This window comes from Maniola jurtina, chromosome 16 (genome assembly GCF_905333055.1).
Source record: "Maniola jurtina chromosome 16, ilManJurt1.1, whole genome shotgun sequence".
Classification (NCBI taxonomy): Eukaryota; Metazoa; Arthropoda; class Insecta; order Lepidoptera; family Nymphalidae; genus Maniola; species Maniola jurtina.
In genome coordinates, this window is record NC_060044.1 from 10,397,204 (window position 1) to 10,418,858 (window position 21,655).

At 37.0% G+C, this 21,655-nt stretch overlaps 1 protein-coding gene across 1 annotated transcript in view; it reads right to left on the minus strand.

Moving 5' to 3' along the window:
* Positions 1-2,015: 2,015 nt before the first annotated feature.
* Positions 2,016-21,655, minus strand: part of LOC123873047 (forkhead box protein N3-like) — a 29,953-nt gene continuing 10,313 nt past the window's right edge. The window contains exons 2-10 of the mRNA XM_045917712.1: positions 18,758-18,972; positions 16,124-16,221; positions 14,586-14,647; positions 12,419-12,697; positions 11,989-12,063; positions 10,857-11,054; positions 10,418-10,570; positions 8,061-9,786; positions 2,016-7,932 (exon numbers count right to left, since the gene is read on the minus strand). Of these exons, the coding sequence (XP_045773668.1) occupies positions 10,430-10,570; positions 10,857-11,054; positions 11,989-12,063; positions 12,419-12,697; positions 14,586-14,647; positions 16,124-16,221; positions 18,758-18,972 (1,068 nt within the window). The 3' untranslated portion in view covers positions 2,016-7,932; positions 8,061-9,786; positions 10,418-10,429. The remainder of the gene's footprint in view (positions 7,933-8,060; positions 9,787-10,417; positions 10,571-10,856; positions 11,055-11,988; positions 12,064-12,418; positions 12,698-14,585; positions 14,648-16,123; positions 16,222-18,757; positions 18,973-21,655) is intronic.

The following is a 21,655-nucleotide window of genomic DNA, read 5'->3' on the forward strand; positions in this document are numbered from 1 at the left end:
GAACAGAGACAGAGACGAAGTGTGGCCGTGTTCATGCCCATCGCTCCCTATTTTGTCGGTAAGTATGCAATAGTATGTATGTAATGCACGCTGCCAGTTTCGACGTCCATCGCGTTGCAAAGGCAAGCGACCTAGTGCGGCGTGTGAGCGATTATTTGCGCGAGTAGAGCAGTGTGTGGACGGGGGGTTACAGGAGACCCGTGCTCTGTAGTGAGCCGGCGCGTGGGTGTATCATGAACTTCAGTCATAAATTGCATGTATCAACGGAATACTAAGGTTTATGAATTCTTACATTGTAATAAATTGATTTCGGGATTACTTTGTTTCTTTTTCATACCCACAATAACCTATGATCCTTAATATTAAACAAATAGCCAGTCCCGTGTGAGCAAGAAATACTCAGCTCGTGCTTAAAACGATAAAAAAGCTTCAGTCGAAACGCACCTTAGTCTCTAAACGCAGTCGTGTTTCAGAGTACATCGATGGAGTATATTGAAAGACGGCGTGACAAAATCATATCATATGGTCATCTAACAATACTCCTCTCCGCTCCGTTCCGCGTTAGTGGAAAGTTTTTACCAAGGGACCCTAAAAATTGTATTTTTGGCTTCGGAATCGACACTAATATGTACGAGATGATACGACTTTCATATAGATTCCAATTCCATAGATTTATAATTCAGCGCGTTTTTAGGGTTCCGTCGTCAATAAGGAACCCTTATAGCTTCGCAATGTTCGTCCGCGGCTTAACTCAGAGATTCTTATATACAATAGGTATAGGTACACAATTTGGCATGTACGCCATGGTAATATCACGCAGACTGGTAAAAAATTCTTCTAGAATATTTTTCCAGTACCTTCCTAAGACGTAGTGGGGGCTATTTTTTCCTCTTCCCCGTTAGGAGCTCTTGAGTTCAATGGAGATTTGTGGAAGACAAGTTCAGAAATACCCATTAATGGGAATTAGTGAAATAACCCTTATCTATAGTCTGGGGTGTCGTTAGATAGGTCTTTCAAAAGTATTATAATGGGCGTGTGAAATAGTATATTTCATTACAAGTGCGGAAAGGCTGTCATTGCAAAGAGTTCCGACAAATGTCTACCCGAGCCGAGGCGTAGCTGAAGGCGAGGGTTGACAGTCGGAACGAGTTGCAATGACGGTTCCGCACGTGTACTGAACGACTATTTTTAATACAGTTGCGAAAAAATGAAGCAATTTAATAAAATAATAAAAACACAATAAACTCAACTAACTAACTTAATTTAAAACAACTTTATTGTTAATAGATATAAAAAACTAGGGTCGAAATTACTCATTTTAGGCAACCAACAACTAAACTCGCAAAGAAAATTTCTGAAAAATGGCGCCAACCGTAGAATATAAGCAGAGTTTTTTTTTTCTTCACCCATTCTGGTAGGCAAAGGGAACTATGCCCATACAGCCAAGTCTTCAGTAGAAGTTTTTTATTGATATGAAATGAAAATGAAATTTAATGAGATGAAATGAAATGAAACCTAACCAAACTCATTCAATCAAATCATTAAATCTGATATTGAAACAAATTAGTAGCTTCTTATTAGAAATACGTATTTGCATGAATCATAAAAACTTCTATGAATTTTTTTAGTAAAAACTTCATGGTTGGTTTTTTTTTTTTAATATTTTGACAGTTGGGAAAGAAAAAGCACGAGTGCGGGAAAGGTAAAGAAAAAGCACGAGTATGTAATAGCCCACATCCCGAACGCTATACGTCCCTGCAATACGCCACTTTTTGAGCAACTGTATTAAAAACCATTTTTCTATTCAGGGATTTGTTTGCGAAATATTGAGATTGGCTTAAAAGTGCTAAGTACCAGTTTTTTACAACTAAGCCAATATGCTCCTACCAAATTACTTTGCATAACCTCATCGGTTATGCAAAGTAAGAGATTCTATTCATGCGTACATTAATTCCCTACCTACCTAATAATTATAATAATAAGAACGACCAGGGAAATCAATAAAACAAATAATTATCTTTAGTACATAATTTATTTAATGGATATGTACACAGACAAAAAGATTTTTAGGACAAATAAAAAATTTGGCAATAACTCTCAACAATAGCAATAATAATAGTGGTGTTCGTTCACAAGCCAAAGAATATTAACAACAACAATGATTCCACAGCTTAAAATTATATTGGACATACAAATTACAAACATATATTATAAATTTTATTCCAAAATATTTAAGTTACCTTTGTACAATAATGCCCGCAAATGAATCCTTTTTATTTTGGTAACATTGTGATTTTCCATATACAAGTAATACATATATTATGTATGATACAAAATATAATTACCTATTATATTCCTGTACTAAAAATCTAAATTACATAAAGTCCATAAAGTATGATCGCAAGTTTGAGAGCTCGAAGTTTTCGAGTCTAAAAATATCAAAAGCTGGAAGCAACGCATGTTGAAAAGAATTAGTAGGCCATCCAAAAGAATGCTGCTATCAGCATCTTGGTTAGGGCTACCCTCGCTGAATTGAAATCAATAAGGTTTTCGTAATAATACAGAACCATAAAAATTAAAATTTTGACTACAAAAAAATATTAAATAAATAATCTAATTTCTTTTCCAGATACGTAAACAAGGGTCAAACCCCATCTATGAAATTGTGAAAACCGACCGGTATTTTCACATTGGATTTTCTTTTGATTTCTTTAGGAATTGGACATTATTTTCAAAGGTAACGCAATAAGATTACAATAAAATGATCATTTGTTTACAAAACCAATAGAAACTATCTACAACAATCATTTCAAAGAAATTGTTTCACAATCCAATTGTTACAAAAATCAATAACAACATTACAAACTAATTAAAAATAAATTAATTGATAAATTATATATTATTTTTCTTTATGGTAAAGTATGAGCCGCAACAATTTTAATATCATGTTGATATAACCTTATTATGTAATTTTGATTACATAAACATATTAATAAATAGACGTTACTGATTCACCTGAATTGAGTTATCTATATATATTTTATGTATTTTTGTCACGTCAATCAATCAATCATTAATCCTTATCAATATTGAATAAACAAAATTAATTTCGCGCTTGGTCAAGATTTCACTGTAATACTGAAATCAAGACACAGTAAGTATTATTTTGAACAGAATTTGCAGGTTCTATTAAATAAACAATATGCTGTGATAATATAACATTATGTATTCAAAATCACTTAAATATATCACTTAGTAAATAAACCGCAATGTATCACACAATTATACACATAGCATCTACCAGCGAAGTCCTAGTATTAGGTACTAATTATTGCTGTAAAATTTCATCTACACATTATATTTATACCACCAAAAGAAAGGCTACTTATTGTACAGGCGCGGAAAGATATATTAGAAACCCGTTTATGTATAAAGTAGGTGTTATATTTTATTTGAATCATAATATTGAAAGGCAGCAGCCAATGTGCAAAATATACAGGTGATTTGATATAATGGCTGAAATCATATTTTATTGGCCGACCGATCATATTTTAAACGATATTGGCTTAAAAATTTATGAAGTTGAATAAGTATATTATTTATTCATGGAATTCTATTTGAATAACAGCAATTTTTTTTGCTTTTCATTTTTTTTTATATGATTTATGATAATAAAATAGACTTCAGTTTATTTTTTCTACATTTAAAGTACATTTTTCATATAAACAAACTATTTACCAACTCAATCAAACCTTCAATGTCTTTCGGAAAATAGCTGCACAAGCTACTACCCTTGCAAAAAAAAAAAACCAAAATAATCTAATAATGATATATTTCCGCAACTGTACGATATCTAATAGATCAATGAGTTAAAGATGGAAGACGCTTCTAAATACAGCAAAAATGTATGTATTCAATTTAGCATTTAATTAATTAATTACATAACTATAATATCACTTATCACCTAATCTAAGTATGTGTTATACATATATTCTTTTTCTTCATTTATAAATACACTCGATTTCTGGTACCTATTTTTATGGGATTGTTTATTTAAACCGGCCATTTAGGAAGTTTCAAATCCATAAAACCCCATTTCAGTTCAAACCTTCGCATATTTTAAGAGATAGCATTGGAATTTGTCTTGAAAAGTTCTTAATGACCAGAATATAATATAAATTGGTATAAGATATGGTACTCTTTTATTTTATCAATCAATTTGGCACACAGCTTATTATAAATTACAGTGATACGATTTTTTAATTATCATTAATACGGAAATTGTAATAATGCCTTGCAATTCAATATATTATATTATGAAACGGATTTGAGAATAAGTTGCGCAACGGAATTGCAATCAACTTCAAGACTTGCAGTTTGATTGGATTTTTTAAAGTTTCATTCATATTAAAAGGAAATTGAATTTACTAATAAATAATATTGCTTTTCAAATCAGTCGTGGTTCAGTCTAGCGTAAGTGTTTTATAATAATTATATTAAGACAACATCAAAAGCAAGCGATGGAAATAAATTGTGTGGGTATATTAACTGTGTGTGAAATCGTTTTTTTTTAGGAGGAAGTACAATTATCTAAAATTATTTACAAATTTGCTAAAAAAAAATTGTTACCATTACTTTCAATTATTGCCACAGTAGCAGTATTTTTATTTAAATAAATATATAAACGACAATAATTAAATAAAATAAAAAATGTTTCATTTTATAGAACTTAACAACCAACCAACAATCATGTACTTACTTGTTGAAATATTAAGAATAAAATTATTTTTATACTTAAAAATTAGAAGTCTAAATTTTAGAAAAATAATAAATAAATTAAATATTGCAATAAATTAGTTTTTGCGATTTGTATCATTATGAGACTGTCCATTCATTTGTTAAACAAAAAACCACTTTATAAAAATACAGTTATTATGTCGTACATATAATAAATAATAATAAATAGATGGGCCCTTTGAAATTCGCATAAAATACAATAAATATGCAAGACATTACTTAGAGAGTATATTCATTACTTAGAGTTTTAAGCGATAGTAAGTAGATCACATGGTAATGAACACAAAAATACAGCTTATAGCTAAAAGCTATAAATATTACAGCTTTATTCATATTATTATTATATAATGTATCGAATTAAGACTGTATCACTTTAAAGTACAAGAGATGCTTTAACACTCAAAAACTTCTTCACAGTAATTTTGTCATCAAAACTATAACACAGAAAAGATAGTTGCCTAACCTACCCCCAAATAGGTTCCGGGCTACGGCCCTGTCTGATATTCAAATTTTACTCCTTATTGAATCCTGAAGATTTTTCGCTTACGCGGCGTAGTGGGAGATAGTAGGCGAATCCAAGAAGCAAGGCTCGACTTATCAACCAATGGCGTGCACCCACGATGACTAATCAACCAATCGTGTGCACCCACCATTCGCGTCAATGTTCAAGTTGTTTACAGGGCACTATAGGTACTAATACATAAATTGTTATTTATTATAAATTACTTTGGAAGTGTTTTTTGATAAATTGTTATTTTTTTGTTGTTTAATTTAAAAAAATCTTTGATTTCTGTAGATACAGTTTGATAATACATGGCAAGCAATTCAACAGTGCTTAACAACTGCCCTGCATATTACACAGTATTTTTTAGTAATTACGTTCAGATCGCGTAGGTATATAATGTATATGGTATGTATATGGTATTTATAATATTGAAATATACCTAAATTGCTCAGTTTAGAATATAATTTTCATAATTCCAATTTTATTATATAGCACGAAAACGGACTAAGCTAAATAAATTACTTTCTTTTTTAACTTAAACCTATCTAAGTGTTAAAATATAATATTTCCGTCGACATCCATTCATTGTGGTAACAAGTTTAATTTAGGACCCGTTTATTTGATTACTGATTTAAAAAACATATAGCTGTTATTGAAATTGTATAACTAGCCACGGCCGAAGCCTCCTCCAGACCAAAAGTTAATATTAAACAAAAAGAGAAATTTATTTTATAATTTTAATGCAGTGGACCCCCGGTAATCCGACAAACGTTTTGCAGGACATTGTCGAACTATCGAATTTGTCGGATTATAGAGTACTCCCTAAGATCACTTATAATCCGGATTTTTTAACAAAAGAGTACCTTGTAATCCGGCAAATTACAGATCCAATGATAGATTCTATATGTTATTCACACTCTGAAGAACAAATCATACTTCACTATGTATTTCAAATTTAGTAAATTCAATAAAAATAGACATGTCACATTACAGGATGTGCCGGATTAGACAGGGGCCAGATTACCGAGGGTCCACTGTAATGTGGTTTACCTACACTTGAACATGGGGTCTTTGAAAGTAGATCGTCAACTGTAATATATCACTACTAGATGTAATTACCAGTCGCTTAGACGGTTGAAAAATACATACCCATGTCATCGGTAATTATTTCAAAAATCGGTAATTATATCACGAAATGTAAAGGAGTCCTTATACTGGCAATAAATAATCGAAATAAATAGGAAACCGACGGGAATACAGATAACACATTTGCCCTTACTACAATAATTTCTTATTAAATATATTTTATTTTCGACTATAACTTTTGAATGTTCAACTATATTTAAGAGGGGGGTACCTAAATGCAGGAGAGTCTATTTAGCTATTTTCCATTCCTTTTTATAATAATAAATGATTGTTATTTTTTAATAAATATTAATTATCACATCTAAGTAAGTATTCACTATTATTCTCCTACGTAATTTGTAATCGAATTATTTTATTAAAGGAGTACATTTCGATAGCCAATTTTATATATTTTATTTATAGTTATTTTTCTGAAAATTTTAACCAACTTCATGTGATGTCTTTTAATGTATAAAAAAATTTAGAATGGAAAAAGTTTAGGTCTTAGCTAAGGAGTGAGCTTATATGTATAAGTAATAATAATTAAATAGCGTAATATTTCATATTAATTGAATTTATAATTTAAATATATCAGTAGATGTAAATAGGATTGTGTTACGGGTAAAGATGAAGATGGGCTAAGTAGAGACTACCTGGGTACAGGCCACATAGTACTACCACTTTTATAAGTTACACCGATATATCTGTGCAGAAATCATATTTTTTAATGGTGATCAAACATGTCGGCCAATCATAGCGCGCGTCCGTCTGCTATTGATTGTTCCCTAAGCGCCATGTTTTGTACGCGCGAATTATAAGCAAGATAGCACGAGTCTCTGTTGTTCTTGCGTTTAAAATCTTAACGTCAACCAATAAGGTCTGTATTTCATTGGAGTACATTCGGTTTCAGTCGGCATTGCCATTAGGTTACGCTTTTCCGCGCAAACGAATTTTGCCTATACGATTTATAAGTGATAGGCATTGTACCTAGTGTCTGGGCACAGTTCTCAAATATTGGTATCAAGTATCGGTATGTTGCCTTTCAGCCAATCATACCTTTACCCGGAAGATCTGTACAAAACCATTTTTCAAACTCAGCCCGTAACATAACGATATCATGTATATCACTGAAAGTTTAAACTTTTTTTATCTATTGAATTGTCTTTATTGGACTAGAGATTGGTAAACTTTTGTCTATACATAGGGGTCATAAGACAAATAAAATTTGCCGCGCAACTTTTTAAGATATCAAAATCATTCTTTTTTGTTCTTGGAACTATTATGTCAACGATCACTATACGCGGGCTTTGCCCCTACCACGAACAGGATTCCGCTACGAAATATTTTATACTACATATTATTTTAACTTAGAATTACAAATTTACTAAAAAGATTAAATAAAAATTTGAGCAGTACACGTAGCCAAAATCAAAATGTACGCACGCTAGAACCTCTTTAGTATATCTCAAAAAAAGAGCGCTTGCACACGGCGACATTTTCACGCGCTTTAAGGTGCCCACGCACTTGAACTGAACTGCAACTGAACTGCGCGTCACGGTAGAGCGCTGCACGATATTCGTGCAGCGCGCTACCGCGACGCGCACGTTGCAGTTCAGTTCAAGTGCGTGGGCACCTTTAGTTGCGTCTGACGCGCTTTAATAGGAATGATGACTACTATTCACATCAGCGACTTTTTATTAAACGTCAAAACGCTCGCTGAGTATGGGAGCTTGTATGAAATACACAGATGTGACGTCATACATATTTGGCGTAGTTTGACGTACTATTTACATCGAAATACTATCGTACTATTTACAAAATCGATAATTTAAAATGGCGAGCAAACTAAAAACTAGGAGTTAATGTGGATTTAACGAATTTTGGAAGACCTTCTATTTAATAATTACTAAGAAATAATTAATTTTTGACCTAGGCATCATCCCTATTGCGTGTGGAAATCCCGCTATATGCAGACACATTTTGTTTGTAATTAAAATGTAGTATAACGCATAAACTTTAAGTTCCCACTCGGCATTTTTACTCTATGTCTACTGTCATGTCAGTCGGTCCACTTTAAGGGCGATTACGCACTGTATCCAACCCGTATCCGTGAAAATACATTCCATAGTCAAAGAACTATTTGTATGGTAGCTTAAGCACTAGCTCCGACTTCTGTCATCCGAGTTCTCTCCGTCATATGTGAGAATATCTCGGATGCACGCACAACAGACGGAAACGTTTAAGTGCGGAAACCATCCCAGAGATAAGATAGAGAAGATCTCGGTTGTGCCTTAGATTCAAATCGGACATATGACTTAGATAAAATATGTCAAAGATATCCACTGAATAGCTTGGATTTGGATCAGAGATTGGATAAGTGCGTAAGTAATGTCTGAGTTCGGTCAGTTTCTTATATATGTATTTTTATGGATTCGGATCGGATGAGTGCGTAACCGCTCTTAAATTAAGGACTAAAACCGTACTTTTGACAGGTTGACAGATTGAGCAAATATAGCGAGTGCGTTTTCAAAATATATGCACTATGCAGATATCCTGGTTATATGATGCGTGCATGTTGCGTGTGGCTCCGCCACTTATTCAACTGTCGTGACGCATGATACTGATCGCACATTAACGCACGAGGCGAATATTTTAGTACTGAACAATCACCAAAGGAATGCCCAAAAATGCGATGCGCGCATTTGAATCTAGGATCATGTTAAAGCCAAGCGTCCACTGGTACGTCCGTCCGCATTTTGTTGCAGATGCCTGTGCCTCGAGGACGAATATTTTGTATCTCAAGTAAACTAATAGTATAGTACTAATAGTAACGTTAACTTTAGAACTCTGCACTATTTTGAACAATCTTTTTGGTGGAACTCATTAATTTTCAGGGATAAAAAGAAGCCATATTTGTCCTCGAGGTGCAAACTGCCACCGTACCAAATTACGTCAAAATCGTTTAAACGAATGGTCCGTTAAAAGCTAGCGGACAGACAGACATATTTTTACATTTATAATATAAATATGGAAGTATGAATATGGATAAAGATTTTCAGAAATTGACTGGACTTCTCCAAGAAAATTTGCCAGTGGATACTTGGCCTAAAATATTTTGAAGGTAGTTCGCAAATAAATTAATACAAATGTTTAAAACATATAAACAAAAAGACAATACATATAGTACTCTGTACGTCGCAAAGTGTAGAGGAAATGAGTGCAGTACGCAGTTAGTATCAGTTTGCGCGGCGCTCGTCCGGAAGACTTACATCAGGTGTTACCACAGCGCCCGCCCGCGTCTCGCGGCGCCCGCGCTGCGCCGGGCTGCGCGCGATGTGTCACCAACCACCCAGGATTACCTGGAACCCCAGATTCCTAGATTTAGGCTATCCCTATACTTTGACTTTGCCCAGACAGTGTTAAAACGGGACAGATTAATACCGCATAAATCTGTCTCGTTTTAACTGAAACTTAAGTCTAAGCAAAGTCAAAGTGCCCTTTATAGATTTCAACCTTGAAGCCCGTTGTACACTCGCCGCCGTGGAAATTTGCCCGCGATTCGATGTATGAAATATGACGTCACTACTCAGTCTGTAATATAGCACAAGAGCGATTATGTCACTAGCTTTAATGGGAAAACATCGTGAGGGAACCTGCAAAGGGTACTCCATAATGTTTTCAAAAGTAGGTAAAGTCTGCCACTTCGCTCTAGGCCCGCGAGGCAGACCTCCTAGGTGATTTCGCTAACTCAGTGAATTAACATTGAACGATAGCCACGGAAGTATGTTAGTTCTAAATTGCTGCTTTACTGGGTGGTATTAAAATATTTTTCCGTAGTAACCTTCAATGGATTAAAAAATGAGCTTGGTGGCGAATCATTCTGCAGAATCCTTCTCACTTTGAGAGGAGACTCGTGCTAAGTAGTGGACCTGTGATGAGTTGATGATGACAATGAAAATTGGTGGGCAGAGGCCAGAGCTAGTGACTCACCGCTCGTGAGCGCTAGCTGGGCTGCGGCGGGTGCGCGGGCGTGACTCCGGCCAGGTTCAGCAGCGCCTCGGCCGTGCGCCGCTCCTCGCCGCCGCTGTACGAGTGCTCGTCGCGCGCACAGCGGGATATCACCAGGTGGGCTTCTGGGGGGAGCTGCAATGACGACTTCTATTTAGTAAAAACCTTTTGACAGCCCAAAGTCGGTCGATGCAGAAAGTTTAGACAGTAATTTAGGGATGAGTATCGATGAGATTTCGGGGAGAGTAATTTAGAGGATCAACGGGAAGGTATATAGGTTTACAGGTTTTCTTGGCAGACACGACGGACGGACAGACGGATGGACGGACAGACAGACAGACAGACAACAAAGTGATCCTTAAGGGTTCCGTATTTCCTTTTGAGGTACGGAACCCTAATAAAGGCTGAAGTGAGCTCTCACCTGGTCCAGTACAGCGGGCCCGTACTTCATGGCGAGCACGGTGGCCGCGGCGAGGTATTCGTCCGCGCCGGGCGGCGTGCGCGTGTCGGCCAGACGTCTAGCTAGGTATGGGAATAGTTGAGGATCCGGCCCATTCTTGTCTGACTCCGTGGGCTCTGATTCCACTTCCACTTTAGGTACGGGTTGACGACCGAATGCCTGGCAAAATGAATTACGTTGTTATAACTATTAGAAACCGGACAAAAATGAGGGATTTATCAGTTACCTTATAAAAACTGAAATGTTTTAAATGTTGAAAAAAAACAAAATTAGTTATTTTTATAAAATACTAGCGACCCACCCCGGCTTCGCACGGGTGGACATTTATTTTTTCTATTTTCCGGGATAAAATATAGCCTATACGGATTTGGAAGAATTCCTCTAAGTAATGGTAAAAGAAATTTTGAAATCGGTCCAGTAGTTTTTGAGCCTATTCAATACAAACATACAAAAATACAAAGGTTTCCTCTTTATAATATTAGTATAGAAGTATAGATATGTACACAGCTTTAATGTATAGCATGTAATTTCAGTAAATAAAGGCTTATAAAAAGCGACTGTAAAAATACAGTTGCCACACTGTGCAGTCCGCGTGAAGTTCACTGCGCTAGAACTGCACGCGTACTACGCAGTCAGTCTGCAGGTGTTTCAACTGCATTCCCACTGCAATTCTGCAGTCGATTTACAGTACAAGTGCAGTCTGTCTGTCATCATCATCATCATCATCGCGTGCCTTCTTCGAAACGAAGTTTGGCGATCATCATCCGAAAAGCTTCTCTATTAAGAGCCGCCTCTTTCAACTTCGGGTAACTAAGCCCTGTCCACCCCCTTATATCGTCCAACCATTTGCGTCTTTGACGACCTTGAGCTCTTTTGCCTGCAATTCTCCCTTGCAAAACTATCTTGGGAATGAGAATTGTCCTCCTCTCTGTAAATGCCCAAAGAAAGCGAGCTTCCTTCGCATGATTGTGGACATGAGTTCTCTCTCTTTGTGGACCAATTCCAGTACCTTGGTGTTCGGTCTGTCTGTCTGTATGAAACTTAAATTACATTATGTTCGGCGTCACTAGATTAAAATGAATTTTTTTATTACCTGTAGTAACGTTGATCGATGTTGAGGATCCACTGTCCAGAGTGACCCTTTTCCTAAACCTGGTGCTGCTGCTACCTGTGAATTGAAAGGACGTATGTACCAATGTAGGAATAAAGCGACAGTGACAATATGTCCTATCTCAAATTGATGATTTCACTTTATACTATTTGGTAAACTGCAGTGTCACAGTTCAAGTCAGTTATCTACATTGGAACAATCAACAATCACTACTTAGCTGAAGGACACTAATTTTTCCTTCATCCTAAGTTTAGTATCGGTTGGCAGTTTAGTCGATATGATAACCATAGAATGGAAAGGATTGCATTATGCATCGATTGTAATTTCATACTCCTTCAATATAATTAGATCATGAATTTAACACCACTTTCGATGCCAAAAAATTTCGCCCAAATAAAAACTCAAAACTAACCTTGTGAAAGCATTTATTGAGCGACAGGTTATGCCGCACGCTGTTCTTCCAGCCCTGAGGTGCGTGCTTGAAGTACGGGAAGTGTCGTATGATCCACGCGTATATCTCTTTCACGGGCAGCGCCCGCGCGGGCGCGGCCTCTATCGCCATGAAGATTAGACAAGAGAAAGAGTATGGGGGTTTTGTGTGCGTGTTGACTGGAGGGGAGGGAGGAGCTTTGCAAGGGGTGCGGGGAGGGGAGGGGACGCGGCATATCGGCGGCGGTGTCCTCGCTTCTGTCTGTAAGACGATTTATACATACAGAATACAGAATATATTTAAATAGATCTTAATAATTAAATAGATCTTAATACTTAAATAGACAGAAATCCATACTTGTATTATACAATGAATCAGCCATTTTTTATCACATACATAAAATATCATTGCATTTCTATCAATTCAAGAAAACTGGCCAAGTGCAAGTCAGACTTTCGCACTGAGGGTTCCGTATCTTTTTCTACATTTTGCACGATAAATCAAAAACTATTATGTATAAGAATAAATAAAAATCTTTTTTAGAATATACAGATAAAGCGCTTTCATATGATACCCCACTTGACATAGTTATCTTAGTTTGAAAATTTAAAATACTAATTTATTAGTTTATTTATTAATTTCTTTTGTGATGTAACCACAAATTCACGCTTTTAAGACCTACCTACCTGCCAAATTTCATGATTCTAGGTCAACGGAAGTACCCTATAGGTTTCTTGATACAAACGACAGACAGACAAGGAAATGATCCTATAAGGGGTTATGTTTTCCTTTTGAGGTACGGAGCCCTAAACAAAAAAGCTTGGATTTGACTCGCTCCAGCAATACACGGAGCTGCAATTGCTAGTATACAGTACCTATGGCATATTATTGTAAATTGAATATGTACTTGAAAAGAGCAACCGCCGAGTTTCTTGCTGGTTCTTCTCGGTAGGAACGGCATTCCGAACCATTGGTAGATTTTTTTGACGATTCAAAAGCACTTTTAAAAGTTTAATTGAATAAAAACATTTTGAATTTTGAATTTTAAAAATAATCTATTAGGTTGACAAGGTATCGAAAAAATAACCTTAGCGATTGCGATACCTTTCAAATGCCTAACGATAAAGAAATAAGATAAATTAGCCGCAATCGTAGAGGAAACTGCGTCGCACTAACATTTGGTAGATAAGCGAGTATGACAATCCAATTTTTAAAGGAGGTCAGCAAAAGTGGATTTTTACTTAAGATAGAAGAAAATTACTTGGACAAATAATTATTTGATGTATTCGGGGACTGATTGCCAATATTTTTCGGTTTCTTTTTTTTTTTTATTCAGATATACTTCTAAGTTAGCCCTTGACTGCAATCTCACCTGGTGGTAAGAGATGATGCAGTCTAAGATGTAAGCGGGCTAACCTGGAAGGTGTATGACAGTTTTCATTAAACCCATACTCCTTTGGTTTCTACAAGGCAACGTACCGGAACACTTAATCGCTTAGTGCACGGTTTTGCCGGTAGGGTGGTAACTGTCAATTAGCCACGGCCGTAGCCTTCCACCAGACCAGACCAGAGACAATTTAGAAATTATAGAGCCTCAAATTGTTTCTGCCAAGAATCGATTTGAGACCTCCCACTTATAGGACCACAGCGCTCACCACTTCGCTATAGAAGTCGTCAATGCTTGTTTAAGTTTTTTCGGAAAGGCCGTACATGCAAGTTTATAGAATGTATTTTGTCTGGTGGAGGTTTCGGTCGTGGCTAGTTACCACCCTACTAAAGCCATGTCGCCAAGCGATTTGTCGTTCCGGTACGATGCTGTTTAGAAAACAAAAGGGTACGGGTTTCGTAAAAAGTGTACCTCTTTCAGGTTAGCCCGCTTCCATCTTAGACTGCATCATCACTTACCACCAAGTGAGATTGCAGGCAAGGGCTAACTTGTATCTGAATAAAAATAGTAAAAAGTGCCTAAAACGCGTAACGTATCTACTTTTAGTCATACGTTTTAACGTAACTTCACGATCTTTTATATTGATTTAACAAAGCAACTGTGTAAATATGTACATACTTTGAATAAGTAGGTACAAGTAATGGTGGCGAAATTTTACTTAATAATAATTGAACATGGAGATTACTTCAATAAATTACTTACTTTTACCACCACTTGACTGATCAATTTACTATCTTCCATGTCGCCTTTTGTCAGGTTAATACCTGAAAAAAAAAGTATAGTAATACATATTTTAAAGTAATAGATAATATAGAGCAAGAGTCATCATCAGACTGGATTTTGAGAAGAGTTATTTAGAAAATGTAGTGTGTGATAACTGTTATGCTCTATCCACGGAAAGAAGTTAGTGTAGCACGCTCTCTGTTACGTAATCCCATACAAATAACAGAGACAAAAATCTTTTCCGTCCGTCAACCATTTTGACTCACCAACCAATCACAAACATGTTTTCAAAAAACATTCAAAATTCAATTCGAAAAAATAATAATATCTAGAGAGGAATTCGTTTAAGCTCAGGAGACCCGTGTTCAGTAGTGGGCCGGCTATATAGTTGACTAGCTGACGCCCGCGACTTCGTCCGCGTGGATTTAGGGTCCGGGTGGATTTCCGGGATAAAAAGTAGCCTATGTGCTAATCCAGGATATTATTTATCTCCATTCCGAATTTCAACCAAATCTGTCCAGTAGTTTTTGCGTGAAGGAGTAACAAACACACACACACACACACACACACACACCCACACACACACACACACACAAACACACACACACACACACACACACACTTTCGCCTTTATAATATTAGTGTGATAATGATGATGTTAAGACTGCATAGTAATTTCTGCATCATTCGTGCGACAGCCCACATGAATATACACGATATGAAAATAAAAACATCAACACCAAGTGTAAATTAAAAATTCATAACACCCCCGACAAGTGAAGGTTACAGTAACTAGAAAAGAGCTGATAACTTTCAAACGGCTGAACCGATTTTCTTGGATTATAGCTAAGAACACTCTCGATCAAGCCACCTTTCAAACAAAAAAAAACTAAATTAAATCTTTTCATTAGTTTAGGAGCTACGATGCCACAGACAGATACACAGACACACAGATACACACGTCAAACTTATAACACCCCTCTTTTTGGGTCGGGGGTTAAAAAGGTAATAGCTACGTAATACGCTATCTAAAAGATTTAGGTCCGTCCGCCGCCTGGCACTATTAAGGCTTATTATATCTTTGCTTGGTGTAGGTTCGTTGCTAAGCCAGCGCCAGGCAGGCTTAGACGCAATCAATATTCTGTCCACGGTTTAGTAAGGTTTAAATGCCTAAAAGGTACTATTCTATTTTTTCAGCCCTTGGAAACATCGTGACGTTTGTATATTATTTAGGGTCCTTGAAATAAATAATCCATATTATAAATGCAAAAGTGCGTCTGTCTGTCTGCTACCTTTTCAGGGCCCATCAGTTTAACCGATTCTGACGAAATTTTGTACAGGGTTAGCTTATATCCCGGGGACGGACATAGGCTAGACGGATAACATCATTTCCTTGATCTGTGGAAATAGCACTAGTTTAGTCTCTACCCACCAACGAGTTGTCGCTTCCATGAACGGGGCTCTTAAGATAAGGAAAAGGGGAAGGATCGTAGGGTTTTCTTCTGCTTAAAATTTACCTCTCAACAAATTTCTGTCCTGTAACCAACTGAGGCTGGTGAGATCGTCGTCGTGGTCGGCCGGCGGCAAGTTGCCCGCGTTGCCTCCGCACGCCACTCTATGTGAAAAATAATAATCACTTTAAAAGGTCATGGACAGCAATAACGTATGGACCCTGGTCCTCCGATACCTCAAAATCCCTCTACTGTGTTCAAACCTACGTCATAAGAAAGCTTTTGTGGTACAATTTATTTCATAATATGGCGGTCAAGTCGAAAACTAGCGCGAACATGGTGTTTTAACTTAATCTAATTAAATTTCTATTTTTTTTTTTTAATTTTACAGACTAGCGCTTAGCTGCAATTAGACCTGCAAGTGATGTTGCAGCCTAAGATGGAGCGCGCTTGCCTAGAAGACCCTATTTACTCTTGACTTGAAGATACCAATGTTAAAAGTGGAAGGGAAAACTGATGCCGGAAGGGTGTTCCATATCCTAATATTTCTTAATTAATTAATGCTTTCTCAGTTTGGAAATGTATGAATTATAAGTCGTAATTTAAACATGAATGCAATTCTGGAGATAAATTTTAAGACCCCCAAAGAAAGCTGATAGAAAAAATATTCAAACGAAAGTGTTTTTCTGTCAGTAGTATGAAATCTCAGGTAATCAACTAGTGATGGATCTTCGAGTACACTTTCCATATAAAGCATTGTAAAGCATTGCATGTCAGAAAATCGTTAGTATCTGCAGCGTATATCTAAATTCCAGCTTATTGCACAGAAACAGATCGTTGATTATTTATTTATCTATTCCCTTTCTAATCAGTCCGATAAATTACAAGAATATTGCCATACATAATTCTTACGTAATAGCTTAACACCTTCTTAAATTAAAAATTAGCATAACTATTTCTAACAATAAAAGCATTGTAACTTATTAGATTAAGTGACTCATGTTACATAACTTTTCAAATATACTAAGTATTACCAATTATTGCAATATATAGAAATTGCCCGCATCGCCGCTCTCCAAAAGCATCCAACAACAAGTGTAAATTAAAAAAATATAACACCCCCGACAAGTGAAGGTTACAGTAACTAGAATAGAGCTGATAACTTTCAAACGGCTGAAAAATTTTTCTTGGATTATAACTAAGAACACTCTCGATCAAGTCACCTTTGAAACAAAAAAAAAAAAACAAAATTAAAATCTTTTCATTAGTTTAGAAGCTACGATGCCACAGACAGATACACAGATACACACGTCAAACTTATAACACCCTTCTTTTTGGGTCGGGGGTTAAAAAATAGTGATAATAAGTGATAACTCCAAATTAACGACACTATCTCCATCTGTTTATGAAACGACTAGTTCGTGTAACACTAACTTGTTTCAACGGAGCTCTAATCTTGACATTTGATGATAAAAAATGTAATATAGGTCATACATCTTATACGTGACCCAAAACAAATTGTCTCTTAAATGAAAATCTTAATCTTCACGTACATCAATCAAAGTAAGAGTAAGGTGCATTCTTATCAAGGTCCTCTATCGCCCGGTAACCCATAATATGATTACTTATCAAGTTATCACGTAGTTTAGGAGGTTCATTGATTGATGAGCGATGACGAGCGAGCGAAATTATGCTACGCTGTTGCATAATACCGTTTTAAAATATCGCGTCTATTTGGAATGATGTTTTGCTTTGGACTCTTTGAAAATTAACCTTCACGTCGACTTCTGGAGGTGTCTCTTGTAGCTGTAGGGACTTCCACAAGCCGTGGTCTTATAATGCTACCTGTATTTTTAGGAAATGTCGTATTTATTCTTAGGAAAAACATCTAGCCTGTGTTTTTTTTAGCAACGAACACCCTAAATCCTTAGTCCTATTTTTTATTCATAGACATATAATTAATTGATTTTAAGCTCTACGCGGGTTAAGACGTCTCCATGTCTGACTTGTCTCTATGTCATCAAAGTTGTCGATGACGCGTTCCGAGGCATTGAAGTCGTCACAACGACCAGCGACGAAGGCGACAACGTATCGTGCGATTAGTCGGCTGATGTGACGCAGGCGTAGTAGTGGTATAAAATATTTATGTATCCAACTTACGCGGTTTGAGACATCTCCATGTCTGACTCGTCGGACGCGTCGTCTATGTCGTCAAAGTTGTCGATGACGCGTTCCGAAGCATTGAAGTCGTCACAGCGACCAGCGACGAACGCGCGATTAGTCGGTTGATGTGACGCAGGCGTAGTAGTGTGGTATAAAATATTTATGTATCCAACTTACGCGGTTTGAGACATCTCCATGTCTGACTCGTCGGACGCGTCGTCTATGTCGTCAAAGTTGTCGATGACGCGTTCCGAGGCATTGAAGTCGTCACAGCGACCAGCGACGAACGCGCGATTAGTCGGTTGATGTGACGCAGGCGTAGTAGTGTGGTATAAAATATTTATGTATCCAACTTACGCGGTTTGAGACATCTCCATGTCTGACTCGTCGGACGCGTCGTCTATGTCGTCAAAGTTGTCGATGACGCGTTCCGAGGCATTGAAGTCGTCACAGCGACCAGCGACGAACGCGCGATTAGTCGGTTGATGTGACGCAGGCGTAGTAGTGTGGTATAAAATATTTATGTATCCAACTTACGCGGTTTGAGACATCTCCATGTCTGACTCGTCGGACGCGTCGTCTATGTCGTCAAAGTTGTCGATGACGCGCCCCGAGACCTCAAGTCGTCGCAGCGAGCGGCCGCTGGATGCGACATGTCGTGCGATCTGTCGGATGAGGCGGCGCGGAAGCGGCAAGGAGGCGCGGGCTCCCCGAGCCGGAGATCCGCCGCGTTCGCCGCGCATTGGCGCCATCTATGACAAAGCAGAATAAAAATAAATTGCACTGTATTCATGCCAATTCTTCGACCCGTAAGACAACTGAAATTAGAATATGACTCCTCCTAAAAAAATTACAACTAGTGAAACAAAACTAGCCCCGTGGTGCAATAGAGGTGATTGCGATCGTAATGGTCGGTTCTGGAAAAGCTGTACAAATCAATTTTCCAAACTTATGCTATTCTTGTTGCAATCAATTCAATAGTGAGCGAGCATAATAGATGATTGCCACACTGTAGCTATCAAACTATGGCGGTAGGCCCCCTGTAGCTGTCAAACTATAGAAGTGCTAATCGATTCCGGGAACAAGCCAGATCTCCATTAAGCCACATGAAACACAAGCCTCACAAGCCATGACAGGCATCTTTGCGCATGAAAGAATAAACGAGGCAGCAAAACGCCCATCTGAGTAGACATGGCATTACCATGGTATGGCAGCTTCAAGACTTGTACCACGACTTTCAAAAAGAGTATTCACCATGCCAACTGTCGGACATGATTTTTAGGTGTTTCGATGCTGGCATTACGACATCGGCAACCTTCGGGCTTCGATTTAACGACAGCATCATTGCAATCAGAATGACCTTAAACAAGTAGTTAACAGTAGAATTGAAATGTAATTGTCCACTGCGTACTCACGTAATGATGGAAATAAATTATAAATGGACTTAAGACTGAGCTCTTATGGCTATAATATTGTAATGCCACCAATGATTCAGAATGACTTCAAAACTTAAGGTCATGAAATCGCTGTGACCGAAACCTAAAATCCGAAAATCGTGAATTTGTGGTTAAGTACATCACAAATAAGTGTTATTTCTTGTATAAGTAATGGTAGGGAACCCTTCCTGTGTGAATACGACTCGCCCCCTGCCAGGAATCGAACTCGGGACCTCCCACTTATAAGATCGCGCTTACCACTGTGCCAGGGAAGTCGTCTAATGTAGACCTTAATTGACCTTCTCAACAATTTATTGCATCCGTATTTGACTAGTTAATAGTCAGTTTTATTTGAACTCCGACCCTTTTCCTGGTGAACAAAAAAAAAATCACAGTATAGGAAATCCCATGGTAACCTGACCTTGCTTAAACGGATTAAATCAATAATAACTAAATATAGCCACCGTTTTCAGTAAATATAATTAAGCTAAGTTCTTGGATAATGGGCAATCATTTTGATAGAGGATTTTCTACTGTTATCGAATAATTTACATATCATGTAAGTAGGTACATGTTATCAAAGTTGTACCAACTTTGGTCGAGGAAGTATGCCATATGAGTCTTCAATGTCACAGGTGTAGTTAGTACACTTTCTTTTCTTACGTAACTAAATTTTTAAAATAAAGATCTTGCATAATTTTCTTATATTTCTGATACCACAACACTTTTGTAATACATAAAGGTAGGTATGCGACCATTAAATTCGCATGCTTTATGTGAAAGCTTGCAACCAAAATACCCAAAAGCCTAGAGGCCAGATTCGTCATTAGATTTAGGAGACATAAAAAAGTTTATCTAAATTCTAAATCTATAAAATGATTACTTTTCTAATTGATACAGCTTGATACCTGTAATGAAACAAGGCAGGGCGACCAACAACTAATTTATTATCAAAATACCCTCAAGTACATTATAGTAATAATTACACTACATCTTTCTTTTTCTATACTGAAAAACAATTGATGTGTGTGTGAGACATGCATAAAAATTAATATCCTTTAATATCTCTATTAATCTCATCATATTACAAAATCTGTTACTGTATAAAACCATTCTATTACATATTCAATATAAAGTAAAAATGCACAACACAAAATAACATTATTAGTAGTACTTATACTAAATTAAAATAATTCATTTCTAAAATTCATCATTGAGTAAAATAAAATAAGATAAAATAACAATGGTGTACACTAACAACCTACGCAACAACACTATTCTGAATTATTTTTATCATATAAACGGCAAGCCCTTCTCGTGCGACGAGGCAAGGCAAAATCCTGCGGTGGAACAGCGTCTTTCGACGGTGCTCCGGCTGAGCCCGCACTCATGGGATCTGTATCTGTAACCGTACCGGACTCACCTGCATTTGTACTATTTTCCGTTGCACGTGTCTCGCATTCATTGTGCCTTCCCTCGGACGCCTGTTCGCCCTGTCTATTTACCAGGTGTCGCCTATTGCGCCGATATTTACGCCTGGTTTGATCCTCTACAACATAAGACCTAGGTTCCGCAGTCTGCTGAACCACTTTTGCGAGCTTGCGTTCCTTGCCGTCTACTATCACAACCTTATCATTCGTGTGAAGCGGTGGAAGGGTTTTCGCTGACCTATCATAGTATACTTTTTGTTTTTGTTGATGCTTCAATATAGCGCTGTAGTTTCTTTTACGATCAACCGTTTCATCAAAAAGTTTGTGATATGTCGGCAACCGCGTATTTAATCTCCTACCCATCAGAATTTGCGCGGGCGAATCGATATTTTCGCGTGGCGTGGTTCTCAAATTTAACAACCCTATATAATAATCTTCGCCTGAGTCGCAACATTTCTTTAGTAAATTTTTCACCGTACGGACACTCCGTTCGCTTTTGCCATTGCTCTGTGCATATAAGGGAGAAGATGTGACATGTTTGATGTCCCACGCACGAAGGAAGGCCTGAA